Here is an 18,526-nt window from a genome sequence, read left to right as displayed (position 1 = left end):
TTGCAAGAAATTCTGCATATAAGATACAGGGTTGCATGTTTTTTTCTTATGTAAATTATTCTCTTGGAATAAGAAATTTCATCTTCCCTTTTTTATTTTCTCCATGATTAGCAGCAGACTAGGCAATTCATTATTCTACATTCTGGTGTAAATATACATGGTTTCTGCTTAAAAAAAAAAAAAAAAGTAAATTGAGAAATGAGCGCAGATGCAGGTATCTGAAAAGAAGTGAAATAGTGGATTTGAGAAATAATGGGGGAGGCACTGTCCAGCTAGCTTTTTCAATGCATTGCTTTTGGTAGTTGAAATCACCCTCCTGTACATCCTGTTTTCCAGCCTGTAGCTTAAGAAGGTCTTTGTCAGTAGCTTACACCACCTTCTGACTTCGGACAATTTCCCCCCAAAAAAGCTGCCCAGGGTCATGTAGCTGTAGAATTTGAGAAAGGAAGATTCCAGTCGCAGAAGGAAAAACTGTTTGGTCAGTTATATTTTTAATTAAAATGAGGCAGTGGTGGAGAGACTGAATTTGCTGGATCTCCTGCAGCAAGAACATTAACCTGTATATCCAGACAAGCTGCTGTGAGATCTACAAACTACAGATGTGCTTAAGCAGCTCCATTTGAACAGATCATGATACATCCATTTCGTAGTTGGCATGGCTTCCATACATTGTGCTCTTTGAGTGAGTGATCTTACTCAAAGCATCATTTCTCAACCAATCCCAGGATGAGGTGCTTTCTACCGTTCCTCAAAAATGAGAACAACATGTGAAATTTTACCACTGATGATTTGCTTCAAACTTTGGGAAATAAACTGAGCATCGCTTAAATATTTCTTTTCCCCCTCCTCTCATCTACACCAAGTCATTATCTGAAGAGGACTCTTCATCACAAACATGAACATGTTCCTGCCCTTTTCTTCTTTCTAGCATATCAAACTGAACAGCACAATTGTTCTTCCACTAAACCCACACAGGTGTTAAGAGTTGTTCCCATTCTATAAATTTGAGAGCTGATCATTGCCTGGTAGAACACAAAGCTGCTTGAAGAGTTTGCATGCTCCTTGCTCTGCTCAGCAACAAGTCCCTCATGAGTTGTTCTCTGGGGTAGCCAGACAGACTTGCAAACACCAATAATCTTCTGAATACCAGGATAAGTGAGCAGTGCAGTTAAATAGTTCTTTTCTTGAGACAATTGCTGAATTAGGAATTAAAAGTCAGTGTCATTAGATCTTTTACCTGTGTGACTGACAGAACCTGAGACTTTGTAGGTATGCCTGCTTAGACTGAAGAACATCCCACCAAGAAACAATTTCTTTTCATGGCATATTTATGGTTTTGTCCTCAGAGGTCAGGAAATGGGCAATAACTACCCTTGTTCTCATCCAGTTTTTGATCTCCAGACAAACATACTATCTTGATAATCGCATTAAACACCACAATAAATGTTGAGAATCCATTAAAATAGTTTAATGTTTGCAATTACTTGCACTTTCACCACCACCAAGCAGACTAGTTTTTACCCCTTTTGAGCAAAACGTTCTGGTCTCCTGCAGTTCTCTCAGGGCATATTCATGCATTCTGTTTTCAGTCTGGGCCCTGGCTTAGATATTAAGCTCATGTGATTGTGCCTAAAGCTTGCTATTCTATCTTTTCTGCCGCAATGGCTGTGGCAGTCAGCATCCCAGCTGTCCTGCTGAAACAAGGGGTCATTAATACAGTGCAGCCACATTTCAAATAAACTGTATTTTAAATGCAATAGAGACAGTGCCTGCTTCTGCCTAATACTGCCATTCCCTGCATTTAGGAAAGCCAGATTCCTTGAGGCTCCTCCACACAGTGTTTCTATCTCTGCCAACCTGTATTCTTAGAGAACTGCTGGCAAGCACCACTGCTGTTGTTGGGATCTGGCTAAGGCGCTCCGTATGTTTTTTTTGCATTATATTGAAGACAAGACACAAGGTCTTTGAAGCCAGCTTCATTCTTGAAGTTCTAGTGGACACCAAGACCTTCTTCCCCACAAAGACACTACAGTGCTGCTTTCTTTGCCCTTTGACTGGCCTTTTCTAAGCTAAACTGATGCATCCACGCAAAGAAAGCCTTTCAGCTGTGGTGTGCCCTTCTCAGGCGCTCGCTCAGCTGACCTACTGCAGCCACATCAGGGGCAGCTCCCTGCGGACACCAGCCCTCTGAAGGCTGGTGGGCATGCTTCTGTTTTCACACTCAGCTGCTGCTCTTAGAACTCTGTGTCAGATTCTGATTTCTTTTGGCAAGATCCCAGGTGTTGTTAGAGTAGACAGCCCTTCTTGATAAGGTCAGAGGAAAACCAGTTTCAAGACACAGTAGTGTACATGGAACTGGTGACATTTACAGAAGAATAAAGCCTGGAGATCTCTTCACTCTCTCTTAACAAGAAAACCAATATAAATGATGATGGCACTTAGGTTAGTGAAAGGATTCACCTTACAGAAAAGGAGAAAAGATTTTAGTCAATAAAGCAGTTCTCTAATGGAGAAAAAGCTAATACTGATGAAAATCAAGAAAGAGTGATGCATGAACTTACATACTGTGATGCCTAAGCCTTGGTTAATGAAGAACAGATTTTCCTTAAATAGTGCTCATAACATAAATTCATATAAAGGAATGCATACTACTCCATAACCATATATTGAAAAAGAAATTGTGAACATTCCTTATTCCACTAATGTGCTACTTACCATCTTACAAGGCTAGGAAGAGAGCATACTGGACAAAGAGAGCAGCCCACTTTTAAGGTCCTTCATTGCTATTGTGATGAAGAAATTATATTTTAATTGAGTCCAGCACTTAAAAAAACTTTGGCCATTATATGAAAAAAAGCTTGTGTTTCAGCTTTGTTATGCTTGGGTTGTTGTTCCCTGTGTTTACTTGTCTGCATAAAACAGTATGGTTATACTTGATTATATTAAAATTCTTTACCTAACCAAAATGATTCTGTGATTCCTAAATTGTCCACCTACCCTCAGTGAAAACAAGCTTTTCCTCTAGACTTCCATTATTTCTATCTTCATTGAGAAATATTACTAGTGATCAAATTAGGAGATGAATTCCAGCAGTTTGAATAAGTAGCCAGGGAATCCCAATTTTTGGCAACATCATAGTATCCACAGCCTTGAGCAAATAATCAGCCTTCCCTTTGTAGCAGTTGGAATATGCAGTGGTGTGTTTGTTGAAAGCCTTTCAATTCTACTGGTTCTTGTCAGGAAAAACCAAAAACAATCTACTTTTCTTATTTCTACTTCTAAGTGCAGGGATATTTTGCTTTTAAGCAATTTATTATTTTTAAAAAATAAGGGAGTTTAATATAAAATGTTTTTAAAATTATCCAGTTTTATTATTCTGGGAGACAGTTTTGTTTACCGAAGGCTTTTAAACTTTAGATTATTTTTGTCATCACTACAAATCCAAAAAGCATTGTCAAGAACAAGAACAACAACAAAAGTCCAAGTTTTTCACAGGGTGGCAAAATCCCTTACCTGCAATGCTGGATTAAAATGTGTTCTGTTCTTCAAGTGTGTTGTAAAGATTGATTCATGTCCTTGCAAGTGCAATGAAAAAACTCTTTTAGCAGCCTAATGACAGGTGATGGATTCACTGAGCTTTGCTTATGACCTAGCTCTGTTGGTTTTGGTATTTTGACATCTTTTCCTCAGGTTCAAAAGGAGTCGTCAAATTCAGAAGAAGATGAGCTGCAGATAAAAAGAGCTATTTTGTAAAGACTTCTCCAGATTTTGTAAATTTTGAGGTGAAAGACAATGGGGTTTTCTTATTTTACCTAGTTTAAGTCTTAAGAAGGAAGTGACTGGGCAGCTGCAAAAGCCCTTGCCCTATAAAGGAGTGGGGAACAAATCACCCACAACAGCCACATGTAGAGAACAGAGAAGAAGCAGGAGGCACAGTGAAGTCTGGTCCAAAGATTAACATGAGGATACTGAGCTAAGGATTATATGTATGTCAGAAACCTCTCACCAATTAATTTGACTTTCAGATGCTTGGTGATGAAACAGACTTTGGTGGATTCTCCCCTATTCCCAGACTGTTTAGGTCAAAAATTATGATAGTGTAAGTTAGCCCAAATTCATGGCTTATCTCAGCAAAATTGGCACATGGAACTGGGAAACATTCCAGAGCTTATTTTCTTTAGGTTGAGAAAAGCTGATAATTGTTCTATATGCACATCTGAATCCAGTCATGGTTGTAGTTTTCTCCTTATTCTTTGACACTATGGCAATCTTACTTTTTTTCCTCATAATTTTACACTGCATTTTGGAGGGATAAATGTATCTGTAAATAAGCCCCCGAAGACCAATCATCAGTCATAGTAAGCATTTTGTAAATTCACACACAACCATGTTATATTTAAATATATGCAGACTCTTTAGAACTGAAACATAGGTTCAAAACAGAATGATTTTTCTCACAAGGGTTTGAGCATAGCTATGGAATTGCTCAGTTTAAAATGGGTAAGCATCTGATGAACAAGACTAAGAGGTGCTTTGAGTGGTTGCATCATTATTTTCATCCTAATATAGTCCTTCTATGTGTTTGAAAAACCCAAGAATAAGTAGAATCAATGAAGTCTAGCAATGCCAGGTTATGTTCACTAGTTAATAGGAAAACAACTATACTAAGAAAAACTGAAATTTTAGCAGCCAGGTCATCCATGTAACCTTTCAAGGTATTGCACATTATTTAATCTACACATTCCTTAGCAATGTTTCCTAGTTCAGCTTCTTCCTCCTTCTGCAAGAAACTCAGTACTGGTCACTTTTCGGTATAGAAACTCTTTCAAAGGTTTTGGAAACTCAACTGGAAATTTTATTGTGAGCAATTTTTTGCATATATGCCATCTCTCAAGTAAAATGCTAATATTTTTTCTGAGTGTACACATATTTCATAATTATGTGCTGCTATTTCTCAGTTATTTTATTTTGACCCTGGTAATGTGAACTGTTGGCATTTCATATATGTGAGTGTTACTGAGGTTTATTTTATGTACAAAGGTCTGTTCAGCTACTCATTTATCAAAAGCAAGCATTAGTGTTCATGCTGTGTGCCCAAAGCTAAGTTCGCTAGTGGAGCTCACACATTTACATTTTTGCTGACGTTATTTATTCTGTCAAGTTAGAACCAGCATGCTATTGACCTTTATAAGCTGAGTCATAAACTTTTATTCTGTTGTGGCTTACCACAAGGTAGACCCCTCCAGGGCAGCAAGCATTCTCCTTCACACCCTTCCCTGGGGGGGACAGACACACCCCTCCCTGTGTCTGTCACCTCCAGGCGGAGGCAGGGGAAGACCCAAGGACATTATCAGGGACATGCATCAGTAGGGAAAGGATGCTGTCTTCATCCTGTATCAAAGAGAAGGTTAGTGTGCCATCGGTGTGCTCTGCCTTTCTCTCAGAGGGACTTCTGATTTTGATTCTTACTTGATACTTGTCTTCTAGACAAGCCCCTTGGAGCAAGACCAGGGTAAGGAAATAGAAGAACAGAGTAGAAAATGGCATTTATTGTTTCCTACTCACCTCCCTGCTGGGTATTTACATGCTTCTTAGCAGAAAAAGCACTACAGTGTGCCCTGCAAGGTTGAAGATCTTAAGGTCAGATTGCAAAGGGCAGTTCAGCAACGCTTCTCAGCAGCCAGGCTTGAAGCACTCGTTAAGAACCATAACAGCATCAGGCCAGGGTGTTAGTGAATGTTCCAGTTCTGGAGTTTCATAATCGTCCATGGTGAAATGAAGTCTGACCCCAAGACCAGGAAAAATCTTTTCTATCACTTCAATTTCACTGTTCCCTTCTTTTGCAGATGAACAAGACCCTTTTTGTGAATGAAAAGAGTAGCTCAAATTCTGCAGTCAAGCTTGTGCTTCTGCTGAAGTCACAGTAAGAGTGACAGCTGTAGTGATGAATTCCAGTATGAATATTGTATGAACATCCCCCATTCCTCAAATAACTGGCTAACACTGCATTTCACACAGCCTTCTTTCTACATCAGGTGGCAACTCCTTTTGATCATTAGTGGCTTGGACTGACACTGAAACGTTAAGTAGTCCTAAAAATTACAAATTCATTGTCAGCTGCATCTGAGCAGCTACTTCACTGCTTCCCAGTTAAATTACTATATGCAAAAAGGTGTCCTGCCCTTTAGGTTTTTAGTAACATCACTTTGCTTGTAGGAAGGGCTCAAGAACCAAAAAACTGCCAGGTGTGGAAGGAGATTGATTCAGGGACCTCTTGAGGAAGCTCAGTCTACATAAACCCATTAGACCTGACAGGATGCACCCAAGGATGTTGCCATTCTGAGGTTGCTTACTGTCGTCACTGAAAGGTCATGGAGACTGGGGAGGTCTGTGACTGCAGAAAAGCAGATGATGCACCCATCTTCAGAAAAAGGGCATGCAGGACAATCTAGGGAAATACTGAACAATCATGGAACAAGCCATCTTGGCAGAAGTTTCCAGGCGCGTGAAGGAGAATGTGGTGATTTGGAACAGCCAGCATGAATTTACAAGGATAAATCACACCAGACCAACTTAATTGTCTCTTGTGATGAGGTGACTTCATCTGTCAAAGAGGGGAAAGCAGACAGTGTTGTCTACCTTGAGTTTAGCAAGGCTTTCTATGTAGTCTCCCACAGAATCCTTGTATCCAAGTTCAAATTGATAGTTAGGCAAAAACCTAACTGAATCATTGATCAAAAGGGCTTATGCTCTGTCTCCACTGGTTACACGCTGTTTCTTTGGCATCTGGCTGGTCTGATACTTTTATGAATGACTTGGAGGAAGAGATGGGATGCAGTATCGTGAGGTCTGTGGACTGATTATACTTAATGGAGGGTGTATGACATGCTAGAGATCAGGCCTGCCATTCAGGGGGATTTATACTTGCCAGAGGACTAGGCCAACAGGAATATCATGGAGTTCAGTCAGGACAAATAGAGCACTCTTTTATCTCAGGTGAACTAGCCGCCACGGTTTGGTTAGCTGCTTTGCTGAAAAGGACGTGGGAGGCTTGGGGCAGGCTGAACAGGAGTCAGTGGTAAACTCTGGCAGCAGGGAAAGTGCATCAGACTGTATCAACAGGAGCACAGATGGCAGGTCAAGGAGATTGATTATTCTGTTTTACTCAGCACTCATTAGACCACAGCTGGCATAGTGGGTCCAGTCTAGAGGCTCCCAGTACAAGCTGTTGGCAGACTTGAACGACTCCACTGAAGGGTCAGCAGGATGGCTGGAGGTTGAAGCATGAGAATTGTGAGGAGAGGGTGAAGCACTGGGGTTTGTTCAGCCTATGGAAGAGAGCAGCAATTTTCCAGTTCCTAAGAGAAGATTATCAAGAAGATAGGGCTGGGCTTTCTGCCAAACTAAGAGAGACTACGGCTGTAATGAGCAAAGGAGGTGCTGGTTAGATAGAAGGGAGAAAAAAAATAACACAATGGGAATAATCAGGTAGTGGAATAGATTACCCAATGTTGTTCAGTCTCCACATGGGGATTTTTTAAGACCTGACTGGACAGACATAAGGGACTTCCAACCTTCCAAAGTCCCTTCCATTCTGAATTATTTTATGACAAGCCTCAGAATAGATCTTCTCCATCTCCTTAAAAGAATTTCCTCCATGTAATACAGATCTCATCAATCTGTGTATTTCAAGTCAGTGTGCATGCTGCTATTCACCCCACAGACCCAGAACATTTATATTAAAAGATTGCCCCTTTAGTTTTAACTAAACAAGATCTAAGACAATTTGGCAAGAACACCACTAGACAGGATAAGACAACATTTTTTATTGTTTTAATACGAGTGAATAGATTAAGAGATCTGAAATGTTGTAAAGCAATATACATACTGAATAAATAATATGCACAGGAGAGTCATGTCTACATTGTAACACTGGCTAGTATTCAGAATACTTCAAATAAATCCAGTGACATTGGATAAAGTCCATAAAAATGCTATCCTGTCTTCCCTTGTATGAAATTATTCAAGTATAAAAAAAAATCCAATACAGTGTAAAATATTAAATTCCATTTCGGTCAAGAATAAAAATTGCAAGTATTGTAGTTTCACAGGACAATGTAAAGCAGCATTTTCTAGCAAAGGGAAAAATAGTCAGTCTACATACAGATGAGTGAGAAAACTGCACTAATGTATTTGAGAGGTCTACATGAATAACTAGTAGAGGGGAAAAGAATGAACTAGCAATATTTTATGTAAAAACCTAAAAAAGTGTTAATTTAAGAGTACCCTCATACAGTGCACATACTGAATTTAAATAAATCCAAGTCAACATCCTTAGTTAATTAGGTTAATATTTAATATGCTACATCTAAGCCTACTAAATAATTTATACCATGAGATGAATACATAATTTTACAGTGTCACATCTAAAGTCGCTTTCTTTAGAGTGCAGCATAGTAAAACTTTCAAAATAAATATTTCTTTTTAAATAGCATAACAATTAAGGCACAGTATAAATCACATACCATTAACCCTTCAGGAACTGCAGTCTTGGTAACAAAAAGTTGCCTTGTGTACTGTATGTTTGCTAATAAATACTTTAAATATAATCCTGAAATAGATATTAAAATTGTACAAATGGTTTCAGAAAAGAAAATTCCCTTAAAACAGTTCTTAAAAGGTTTTAATTCATTAGGCTTCTTCTTGCCTTTATTCACAAGTTACGAATAGATGCAATAAATAGAAAGAGAAGGCTGTTGTAGTAAAGGGCTGATCCTATTTTAGAATCAGAATCGCTGACACCAGCAGTTAAAGTTTCCCAAAAGTGAAACGGGATGGGGCGAGGGATTAGGATGTGACAAGCTCATCACATGAGCACGAGTGATGTGTTCTGTCCAGAACTGTCTGTGTTATTGATTGTCTCTACAGCTGTTGCACCGCTTACTTCCACATCACTTGCTCCATAGTTCCACTCATCCAGAGGACAGAGAAGAAAATAACTTTGGTGCCTGTCCACCATCTTACTAGCTGGCCATCTTCCTTGGGTTGTTCGGTGCCCATCAGTGAGACAGTGACAAGGTCCTGTCTCACAAAGACAACTTCTGAAAGCTAGAAAGGACAATCAGTGCTTTAAGCTCGTTTCCTCTTAAATGAATAAAGGTTACATATTGCTGACTCAAGTTTTTTCCCTGGTTCAAACTTTTCAGATACCATTTTCTTACTTATAAAAGGCAGTTTTGCTTCCCTGATACTGTAGAAAGTACATATTTGCTTTTTTTTGGTTCTTTTTTGTTCGTTTGAAAATATGAAGTCCCATTGTTACTCCTGCCAGTCTTTCATGACAGTACAGTATTTTTCCCCCCATTTTCTTCTGGCTTGATACTTGAAACTAGACACGTTGCACTACCCTTCCCCTCTAACAACAAGATTTGGATGCATACTGTATGAAGACAGTGGAATAAAAATCTTTACTTTTGCAACAGCATCGCTTTCCTTAAAGCTCTTTAGTCACTACGAATTGTCTCTTTTAACTACTTATGCTGGAAGGCCGAGAAGAGGAAGAGAGCGCGCGAGCTTTCTTCAGGAGTCCACCTGCTATTGCATGCGGTCTGTCTGCAGTTGTTGCGGCTGGTACTGGCTGAAAGCCGCCGCGGCCGCCGCGGCCGTGCCGGGCGCTGCTGCGGTGAGGGGCTGCTGCACGGCGTAGCCATAGCCCCCGGCTGCCACATAGCCGGCAGCAGCAGCCGGCGAGGCGGCGTACGGGTACTGCTCATAGGCAGCCGCCGCCGCCGAGTACTGCGCGTACGCCGCTCCGGTGTAGTCGATGTAGGGCGTGGTGGAAGCAGCGGCTGCTGCGGGCTGCACGTGGGGAATTACCACTCCAGGCTGCACAAAAGCCTGTGGATAGACATAGTGAGCGGGTATCCTGTTGAAAGATGGGAGAGGGAGTTAGAGTCGGTAGGCGAGTCAGCGCCTAAGTGTCATATCCGTACTCCGAACTAAAACAAACTCAATTTAGTTGTTGTTATGTGCATAGGGTTGCCACAATAACTTGACTCACTGGACCAACTATCAGTTCACCGGCCTGAAGCGATGCATCGCTCCAAAGCACAGCGTTATAGCTAAGTCAGGGTGTTCAGTGTTCCTTGAGGATAATTTCTTTAATGCCATTCTAATCTTTAGAAGGACCAGCATTATTGATGTCTGTTGTAAGACAACTCTGAAGGACTAAGCTTTATTACTGCATCTGGAAAATTGCAGTACTTGTTTTTCAAATCACCTGTAAGTCATTTTTATTACCCCTCTTCTCTCTTAACTATTCGACTCTTAGTAAAATTACTTCCTGCAATACTTTTATTATTAGTAACTGAGCAGTTTGACAGCATCACTATAATGAGTTTGACAACAGCCAATAAGGCAACAAAATGGTTGAACTCTGACTTTATGTCAAGTCTTCCCAGGGAGGCGTGTTAAGAGCGTATTGTGGCAACCCTACTTAAGTTGCTATGCAGACTCAGCACACATTAATTTCTCTGCAACCTCAGTCACCCTTATTAAAAATAAGAAAAAAACCAACACAGGCGACAAAGGAGTTTAAATAGAGTTCACAAGTGTGGTAAACACAGCAAGAATCACACTTTCCAAACGAACGATAGTGCAGCTCACTCCGTCACAAGAGGCCATTGAGGGGAAGCTACATAGATGCTATTAAAATCCATAACAGTGACTCCTAAGTACATGTGCATCACACTTTTATAAAAGTTTGTAAGGACACAAGAGTCAAACCTGTTTGATTATCAGGTCACTGATGTCCTGTTTTGTGCCAGCTTGTTTATTTCTATGCAAGACATACAGCATAGAGTTTTTTGGGAGGTGGGCATAAGATTGAGTCTAAATAGATCTGGTGCTTAATAAAAGCAAAAAAACCACAAATTTACAGTTTAAGAAAGAACCATTCTGAATAGATGAGTAAACACTTTCCCATCTTGTCCAAGTCACATAATTTGCTTTCTTGGCTTGTTTACTTAGCCCTTTAGTTTTAAAAACTGGTCATGTCCTTGTCTTAGCACACAAGTATACATACATGTTAATGTCATGGCTGGATTTTATCATGTAATATGATTTTTTAAAAATACTCTGTATAATTCTCATTTTACATTCATAACCCTGTCTTGCATCTGGATTTCCAAAGAGAAGTCCTTCATATATGCAATTCCTTCCCAGCCAGTGAATCTCTACAAATGCATGAAAAACTTCTTGTACAGATTCACTGCTATTTCATACTGAACTTTCTTTACCTTTACAGACACCTCTAAAGACTGCACCAACCTTTGAACACACTTTAAGCACAGATGAAAACTGCAGTAGTAAAAAGTGTCCTCTATTCTCCAAATTCAAGATTTCATGGAAAGGGTTTGTTGGGGGATTTTTTATTTAATTTTAAAAATAGCTTTAAGACGTACTTAAGTGGTCAACAAAGAAGCATTTGCAATCAGAGGGGACACTGTCAACTGGAATCATAGCAAAACATAGTTTAAAATAAGTGATAGACTTTAAAACAGCTTAGTTTTCTTTATCAGAAAAAAAGAGCTCAGTTGCTTGAATAGGATTATTAGCAGAGAGAAATGTTCAGTTGCCATGTTTAAGACATGAACACCACAATCGTAAAAACCCAACATGTAAATGAAATTAATTTCCTATTGTGGGAAGGAAAAAAAAAAAAAAAAAGAGTAACAAATAGGGAGGGATTGGGAAGGGAAAGAAAACATAAAACGAAACCATAAGTTGGGTTTTTAACACTCACCTAATTTATGAAGTGATTAGCCAGAAGTGCATTTGAAGCATACTTAAGCTGGCTCTGTGCATTCAAATACACATCATTACCTGAGCTCTCCATATAGATGAGCATAAGCAAGCATTTTGTATTGGTCACCAACCAAGTACAATTCCAGTAAGCATAATACCATATTTCCTAAGCATTTAGGGAAAAAAGTATAAAAACAAATCTGAAGTCACAGAGAGCCTCTTCTGCATCACAAAGAGTCCATTTAACATCACATCAAAGGAATCTTTACATTCAGCACTTGTGGAAGAGAGTAATTCTAACAGAAGAGACAGTAAGCAAGCTTATCAGGCTGCTTGTGTTGCCTTGAACTGATGTTTCTAAGATTTTCTGAAGATACTTGGACACTCGGCCATATCCTTGAACAAGACAAAAAGATACATGTGCTTCCACTTAAGCTCTTGTGACTCGGTTTATTTAAGCCAAGAAACTAACAGGTGGTGAAGTTATGAAACATTATCTGTTTGCCACATCTTACCCTACAATAAACATAAACCCTGTGCAGGCTCTTCTCCACCATGCCATTTAACACATGATGATTGACAGCATAAGCTGCAGTGGGGCTATTTTTGATCATCTGTCATGCTACAACTGTTTTCAGTCAAGTAAAATGGCTTTATATGGCCAAAGTAAATTTCTACCTACTGCACAGGCCAGGACACGAAGAGCTCAGCCATTCAGAACCCAACTGCTTTTCATGCTCTGCCAGGTCAAAAGCTGAAAAAGCAATTCCCAGTTACACTAGAAATCCTTAGTATCCTTAATTTTAAATAAAAGCTGCTGGTTTACTTTTCGGAGTGATAGTGTGAGAAATTGACAGGATTTAAGCTCTCTTTCCTGGCAGTAGTTTTTATTTTGGAATGTGTATTTACTCTTTTATGCTTTTGCAATAAAGGAAAATAGAAGCCGTATTTAACTTTAGGAATAACTGTAGCTTTGAGATACTCAAAATTAAATGACCTACATCCCTGCCACGTGCCTTAAGACTTTCTTTGTTGTTATAACAGAAGATTTATGTCTAACTGAAGACCTCAAAAATAATCCTATAGGCAACAATAAAGTGAAAAATAATTTCAAAGGAAAGAAGACTTTTGAGACTAATGCAGAGAGCTGTGGCATATAGAAATTCAGCAGGAGTAGTGCGTCTTTAACTCTCAGCATTACATTCTCACAAAACTAGGTATTTAACTTTAAACAAAATGTTTTGCTTTGGCCCTTTCATGGCATTGTTTGCTTTTGTAAGCATAATTAAAGAGTAGATTTCCACCAATGAACAGCTCTCCTTTTAACAGAAATAGGTTTCATAAACATTAAACATACAACCCTTACTACATTTCCTTTTATCTGATAGCCACTAAGGGGACATAACAGCAGGCTAACTTCTGACTGTTCCAGCTTCATTCCCTCTTTTCAGAGTATCTGTAGTCTAGTATTATACAGGTCTTTTGATCACAAACTCAAGAGGGGGCTTTTCCTTCCCTCTTAAGAAAGGCAGATTTGCCTAACTCTTGGAAGATATCAAGCATGTCATATCAGCTAACCATTTGATAATGGGCTTAATAACTTTGGATTTAACTCTGCTCTTACTGAAAACAGTGGTTAAGTTTTAATTTTGATATAAGTACAGGTTTTAGACAGAAAATAAAAAAATCTCCACACCAGTTACATCCTTTAGCAATACCTCTGAATAACCCTGAATTTTCCCACCAATATTAAAGTAAAAATTACATTAGCAAAACAAGAAAAGCTATCTTGGGAAGCAAAGTCGTCTTCCCCCTCCATAAATTCCTGTTGAATTCAGAGATAGTATTTTAATAAACAATCCTGAAAACAAAGCTGTATAAATAACCAGTCCTGTGATCAAACAGCTTTCTATGAAGCACACTAACAGTAAGATAGATGCTGAATGTAAAAAGCAGGAAGAAATGTTATTCTGCAGCACTGAATAAAAAGAAATTCCCTGCATTTTAAATGCATCATGCATTGAAGCTAATCTAGTTTCTGTCTCCCTCTACCACAACAGTGTTGTACTTAAGTCAGAATATTGAACTTCTGCATCTTCTCATTAAATGTAATGTGATGTAATCAAATTATTTTAAGTTTATTATTTGATAGATGTGAAACATTATGTTGTGGATGCCCCACCACTGAAAGTGTTCAAGGCCAGGCTGAATGGAGCTCTGAGCGACATGACCTAGGGAAAGGTGTCGTTGTCCATGGCAAGGGTTGGAACAACATGATCTTTAAGGTCCCTTCCAACCCAGGCCATTCTATGATTCTGTGATTCTAGAACAGCTGACTGTACCAAAATATGGCAGCACCTCACTAATTAGCATTGTTAGGAAAAAAACCCAAAACTCAACCACAAAACATTTGAAGCTTTTGGGCATGGATTAGCTGAGTATTGGCAGTGAATCACCACTACAGCCTGTTTCACACAGCATATTAGAGAAGTGTACTTCCAAAGTGCAACTGCACAGGAAGAACAAAGGCTTTAGGGTGACCATGTTTTTCAGTGCAAACCACATAGCAAAAGTGAACTCTTCAACAGGAGGAGATTCAAATAAGCACCGAAACATCCTCTCTTACTGCCAATGAAGTGAATGAAGATGTTCATTCATCCTAGTGAATGTTGTTCTCCTTAATCTGAATCACATACTTTAGATAAAGGCACAGGTAACTGGAAATTTTGAGGAGGAAGAAGGGTTGGTAATCTCTGTTATGTACACATTGTGAAAGAAATGCAACAGCCAAGGATGAAAAATTACCAATTTCATATATACATGACTCTGCAACCAACATTCTTTCAGATTTATGTGCAATGCATTAGAAATCCAACCTCATTCAGCTTGCTGGAAGGATTTCCCTGACTTAAACATGGTTTATGTCATCTATTGTTGGCTTTGGGTAAGGAAAGCAAGAAAGACTCCTACATTTGCAGAGTCCTTTAAGCAAAGGACTGCCACAGCTACTCCTTTTCTGTTGTGCTCAGCAAAGACTCAGTCTCTCCACAGCTGATCCCTGCACAATTCAGTAGTTCCCTTTTCAACAAGTGTTTTAACAGCTCTGGAGAAGAAGTGTTCTGCCTCCTGCCTGCCTTAGTGCAGGCATCATAAACTGATCACTGCATACACATTGTCATCTCACACTTCAAAGAAGCAAGCAAAATACAGTAGAGGATGATCATAACAAGGTAGGAAAAGAAAAACCCAGAAAAAATGTTTTTACGGCCTCCCCACTCTCCCACTCTCAGAATAATCAACACACTCTTTTAAAATTACATGAAGTTTTTAGGAAAAACTTTTTCCTGTCGTTTTCAGCATAGGAACTGTTTCCTTCCATTCTGAGAAATTAAATTACTGAGAAGCTGTTGTTGCTTAATAACAGATAAATATGGTATTCTAAAGGCATTCTAAGCAAATAAACAAAATACATTTGTGACACGTTTTCCCTACTTTATTGTTAGCTTATGCATTAATTAGCAAAATGCACTATTTCGCAATGAGTTTCTCAGTCACTGTGCATTAGTGAAATGACACTATGGAAAGCTTAAAGCAGACTTCACCTCCTAATGATATGCCTATAAAAAGCAAGAGTTAGATCCACTTAGGAATAGCTTATACTCAAATTTAGGAGAAATGCACTACATATTAAAGACAGATTGAAGAAAAAATCCCCTCAAATTAGAAAGCCCAAATGGACGCACATCGTTAATAAGGAGCTCCACGCCCTTCCCAAGAACAAACTTCCCAAAAATTATGAACATGCAAGCAATATGTTGATTTACTTAAAAATCAAGAAATCACACAATTTAGCACTCACTACAAAATATGGTTAAAAAAGTCACAGGCTACAGCTTGAAAGCAAGGAAAAAAAAGGCCCTTTGCTCCCCATGGCAAAGTCACTCCTCAACAACAAAACCAAAATTAAAAAAGATCCCCCCCAAAAAACTTTCACTACAGCTCTTTCAATTAAATAAAAGCACACAGTTTAGCTATCAACACCACTTCATTACTGTAATAAATAAAAAAAAGCACACGGAGGTCTATTGACTATATGAAAAAACATACATGCATCGTTAATCACCATTTTAGCTTGTTTGTGTTTGAGTCTACTGGTTACAGAGTTTAATTCCAAACAGAACTATTCCACCTCTTATCATCATATCCTTCTGATCAGTTATCTTAACTGTAAACGATCCCTGTCAGATTAGAAAGAGATAAATAACATTGAGTCAAGCTGAAAAAAGAGAAACGGGGCACAGCAATCTTGCATCAAGTCATACCTCCTTGTTTTATCATAGGGTCATGTGGGACTGGACTGCTTAGTCGGAAGGGCCACGTCCCACACAACTTGACTCAGCTGCGTCATTTAGAACATGACCGACAAGGTGAGCGCATTTATGAGTATACATTTATAAATCTGGGAGCTTCAGGATTGCTGGCCAGCTTTAAGGATGCTACTGCAAGAGGCCTTCAACGATCATACTTTTCTTTCCTTTTTTTTTAAAAAAAAGATTTATTTCCTCCCCTGTTTGAGGTCCCATTGAGACTTACCCGAAAGGCCTCTGTATGAGAGCTGGATGAAGCTGCTGGACACCAAAGGCAAAACCTACCAACAAAAACACATCAGATTCTCTGTATGGGTGTTTTTTTGGCCACTTATTTAAGCTATATATATATATATATACACACACACAAAAAATGCAGAGTAAGAGCCTTTACTAACAGCCTGCAGTAGCAACAGCTGAAAGGCTGTAGAACCAAAAATTAGAAAGCAAAATGTATCAGTCCATACACGCACAGAGAACGCAAACCAATAAAGCACACGCTTTCCTAGAGATGTTTAGGAAAATGACTTTTTCTAAACAAGTACAGAGTTTTCGTTCACATTTTATCTAGTGCTCCATTTGGATCCCTAACTTTAGCATCTGAATGACTGGATGGTACTTTCCATTCATCAGTGTATTTGTGCAACTTCCACAGACTTAAAATTTAAGTCACCCCTACTCATCAGGACTCAGCATGGGGGTCAAATCCCAACTTTATTTCTGCTCTCCAGACACCCTAGCATAAACCCTGTCTTTTCTTGGCGGATACTTAATTACTCACACAAGTGTTCATCAGGCTAAACATGAGAGAATTCAGAATGACCTCTTTTAGAGTACAAATGTGCACACACTCCACGCTCCTTTCAGTCTTGCTGCAAAGAGTCCCAACAGTCTGGGAAGCGGCTAGGACATCAGAGTGTCTCAGAAGTGGTCTTAAGAAAAGCCATTTCATTTTAAAATCTGCATCATCTGCTTGAGAAGTTTGTATTAAGATATTTGATGTTTGTGTTAATAAGACCGCACACATTGGAAGCGATTCACTCCTAGGCCAATCTTACCCTGCAATGATACTGTAAATGGTCAGCGCCACCACATTCCCAGCAGCAGGAATAACCAATGAAGTGTTTGAGCTGTGGAAGTCTTCCTGGGGAACTCCAGATATTTTATCTCTGATTGCTTTTGTTTTTTAAATAAGGCACATGTGCAAAATAGCCAGAAAATTACCACATGCTGCATTTAAAAATGAAAACCAAAGCACGCCCAACTGTGTGCGTACTTCAGGAAGGTGGAGGGCAGCACTACCTTTTTTTGAAGTTTTACTCTCTTCTCTTCACAAACCTGAGGTACGGAGAGAAAAGCCATTCGGGGCTGCTTCCTCACCTGGCTGCATTATCCGCGGCTTGGCACCCAGGTACGCCAGGTTCACGTTGGCTTTCCTGCCATCGATGATGGGGTTGGGGTCCTTACAAGCCCTTTCAGCAGCAGCTCTGTCAGCCATGGTGACCTTAACGGGCGATGCCGCGCATTAGATCCCTTTCCGCGGGGAAGGAAAAGCCTCCCGCCCATAGCAGCGACCCGGCCGTACCCGCGGGCGGCGCCGAGGGGCCCCTGGCCGGACCCCGGCCCGGGCCCGCCCGCCGAGCGGAGCGCAGCGCCGGGAGCCGCGGCGGGCGCAGGGCGGAGGGCGCGGGCCGAGCTCGGCCGCCGGCAGATAAACCCCGCAGCGGCCGTATCAGCGAGCAACAGGCGCGCCGGCAGCGTGCGAGGAATTGGGCAATTCCCCCCGTCAATCTCCTTATTCAGTAATCCCCCACCCCCCCCCCCCCGCCTCTATCCAAACTCCCCAGCAGGGAGAGAGAAAAATAAAAAGAGAAAAAAAAAAAAAAAAAAAAAAAAAGAAGGGAGAAAAGCAAAAAGCCGGACGCTCGGCAGCCCCTCCCGGCCCCCGAGCTCTCACAGCGGCCCCCGCGGAAGTTTCCCCGCGATGCCCCCCCGCAGCCGCCCACCGCCCTGCCCCGCGCCCGGCACTTACAAAGCCGTATCCCCGGGACTTGCCCGTCTGCCGGTCGGTGATGACCACCGCCTCCTCGATGTCCCCGAAGACCTCGAAGTACTTGCGCAGGCTGGAGTCGGTGGTGTGGTAGGGCAAGCCCCCGACGAAGATCTTGGTGTAAGTGGTGTCCTTCTGCGTCGTGTGCATCTTCAGCCCGGCCCTGCGCGCCGCGCCGAGATCTGCACCCACGCGTGGCCGCCGGGGCGTTCGGGTCCTGGGCGGCGAGACCCGCTTCCAGACTCAGCCCCGCTCTTTTTTTCCTTTTTTTTTTTTCCTCTCTCCTCTCTTCCCCCGCCCCCCG

The 18,526-nt window shown here is 40.6% G+C and overlaps 1 protein-coding gene across 1 annotated transcript; it reads right to left on the bottom strand.

Annotated features, from left to right (window-relative positions):
* Positions 1–7,811: 7,811 nt before the first annotated feature.
* RBM24 (RNA binding motif protein 24) lies at positions 7,812–18,505 on the bottom strand. The gene is made up of 4 exons (XM_053973828.1): positions 18,205–18,505; positions 17,553–17,676; positions 16,399–16,453; positions 7,812–9,925 (listed from the first exon to the last, which is right to left on the bottom strand). The coding sequence occupies exons 1-4, from the start codon at positions 18,370–18,372 to the stop codon at positions 9,595–9,597; spliced, it is 678 nt and encodes a 225-aa protein (XP_053829803.1). The 5' UTR covers positions 18,373–18,505; the 3' UTR covers positions 7,812–9,594.
* Between the last annotated feature and the right edge of the window lie 21 nt (positions 18,506–18,526).

The sequence above is a fragment of the Vidua macroura genome, chromosome 1 (genome assembly GCF_024509145.1).
Source record: "Vidua macroura isolate BioBank_ID:100142 chromosome 1, ASM2450914v1, whole genome shotgun sequence".
In the NCBI taxonomy this organism is placed as follows: domain Eukaryota; kingdom Metazoa; phylum Chordata; class Aves; order Passeriformes; family Viduidae; genus Vidua; species Vidua macroura.
The sequence above is the reverse complement of the archived record's forward strand: the minus strand, read 5'-3'. Positions and strand labels throughout refer to the sequence as shown.

Excerpts from the sequence above, each read along its gene's own strand:
- RBM24 (XM_053973828.1), bottom strand. The coding sequence starts at position 18,372 with ATGCACACGACGCAGAAGGACACCACTTACACCAAGATCTTCGTCGGG. Across the intron at positions 17,677-18,204 it reads AGTCCCGGGGATACGGCTTT|GTCACCATGGCTGACAGAGC; the intron begins GTAAGTGCCGGG and ends TCGCCCGTTAAG. Across the intron at positions 16,454-17,552 it reads GCCGCGGATAATGCAGCCAG|GTTTTGCCTTTGGTGTCCAG; the intron begins GTGAGGAAGCAG and ends TTTTGTTGGTAG.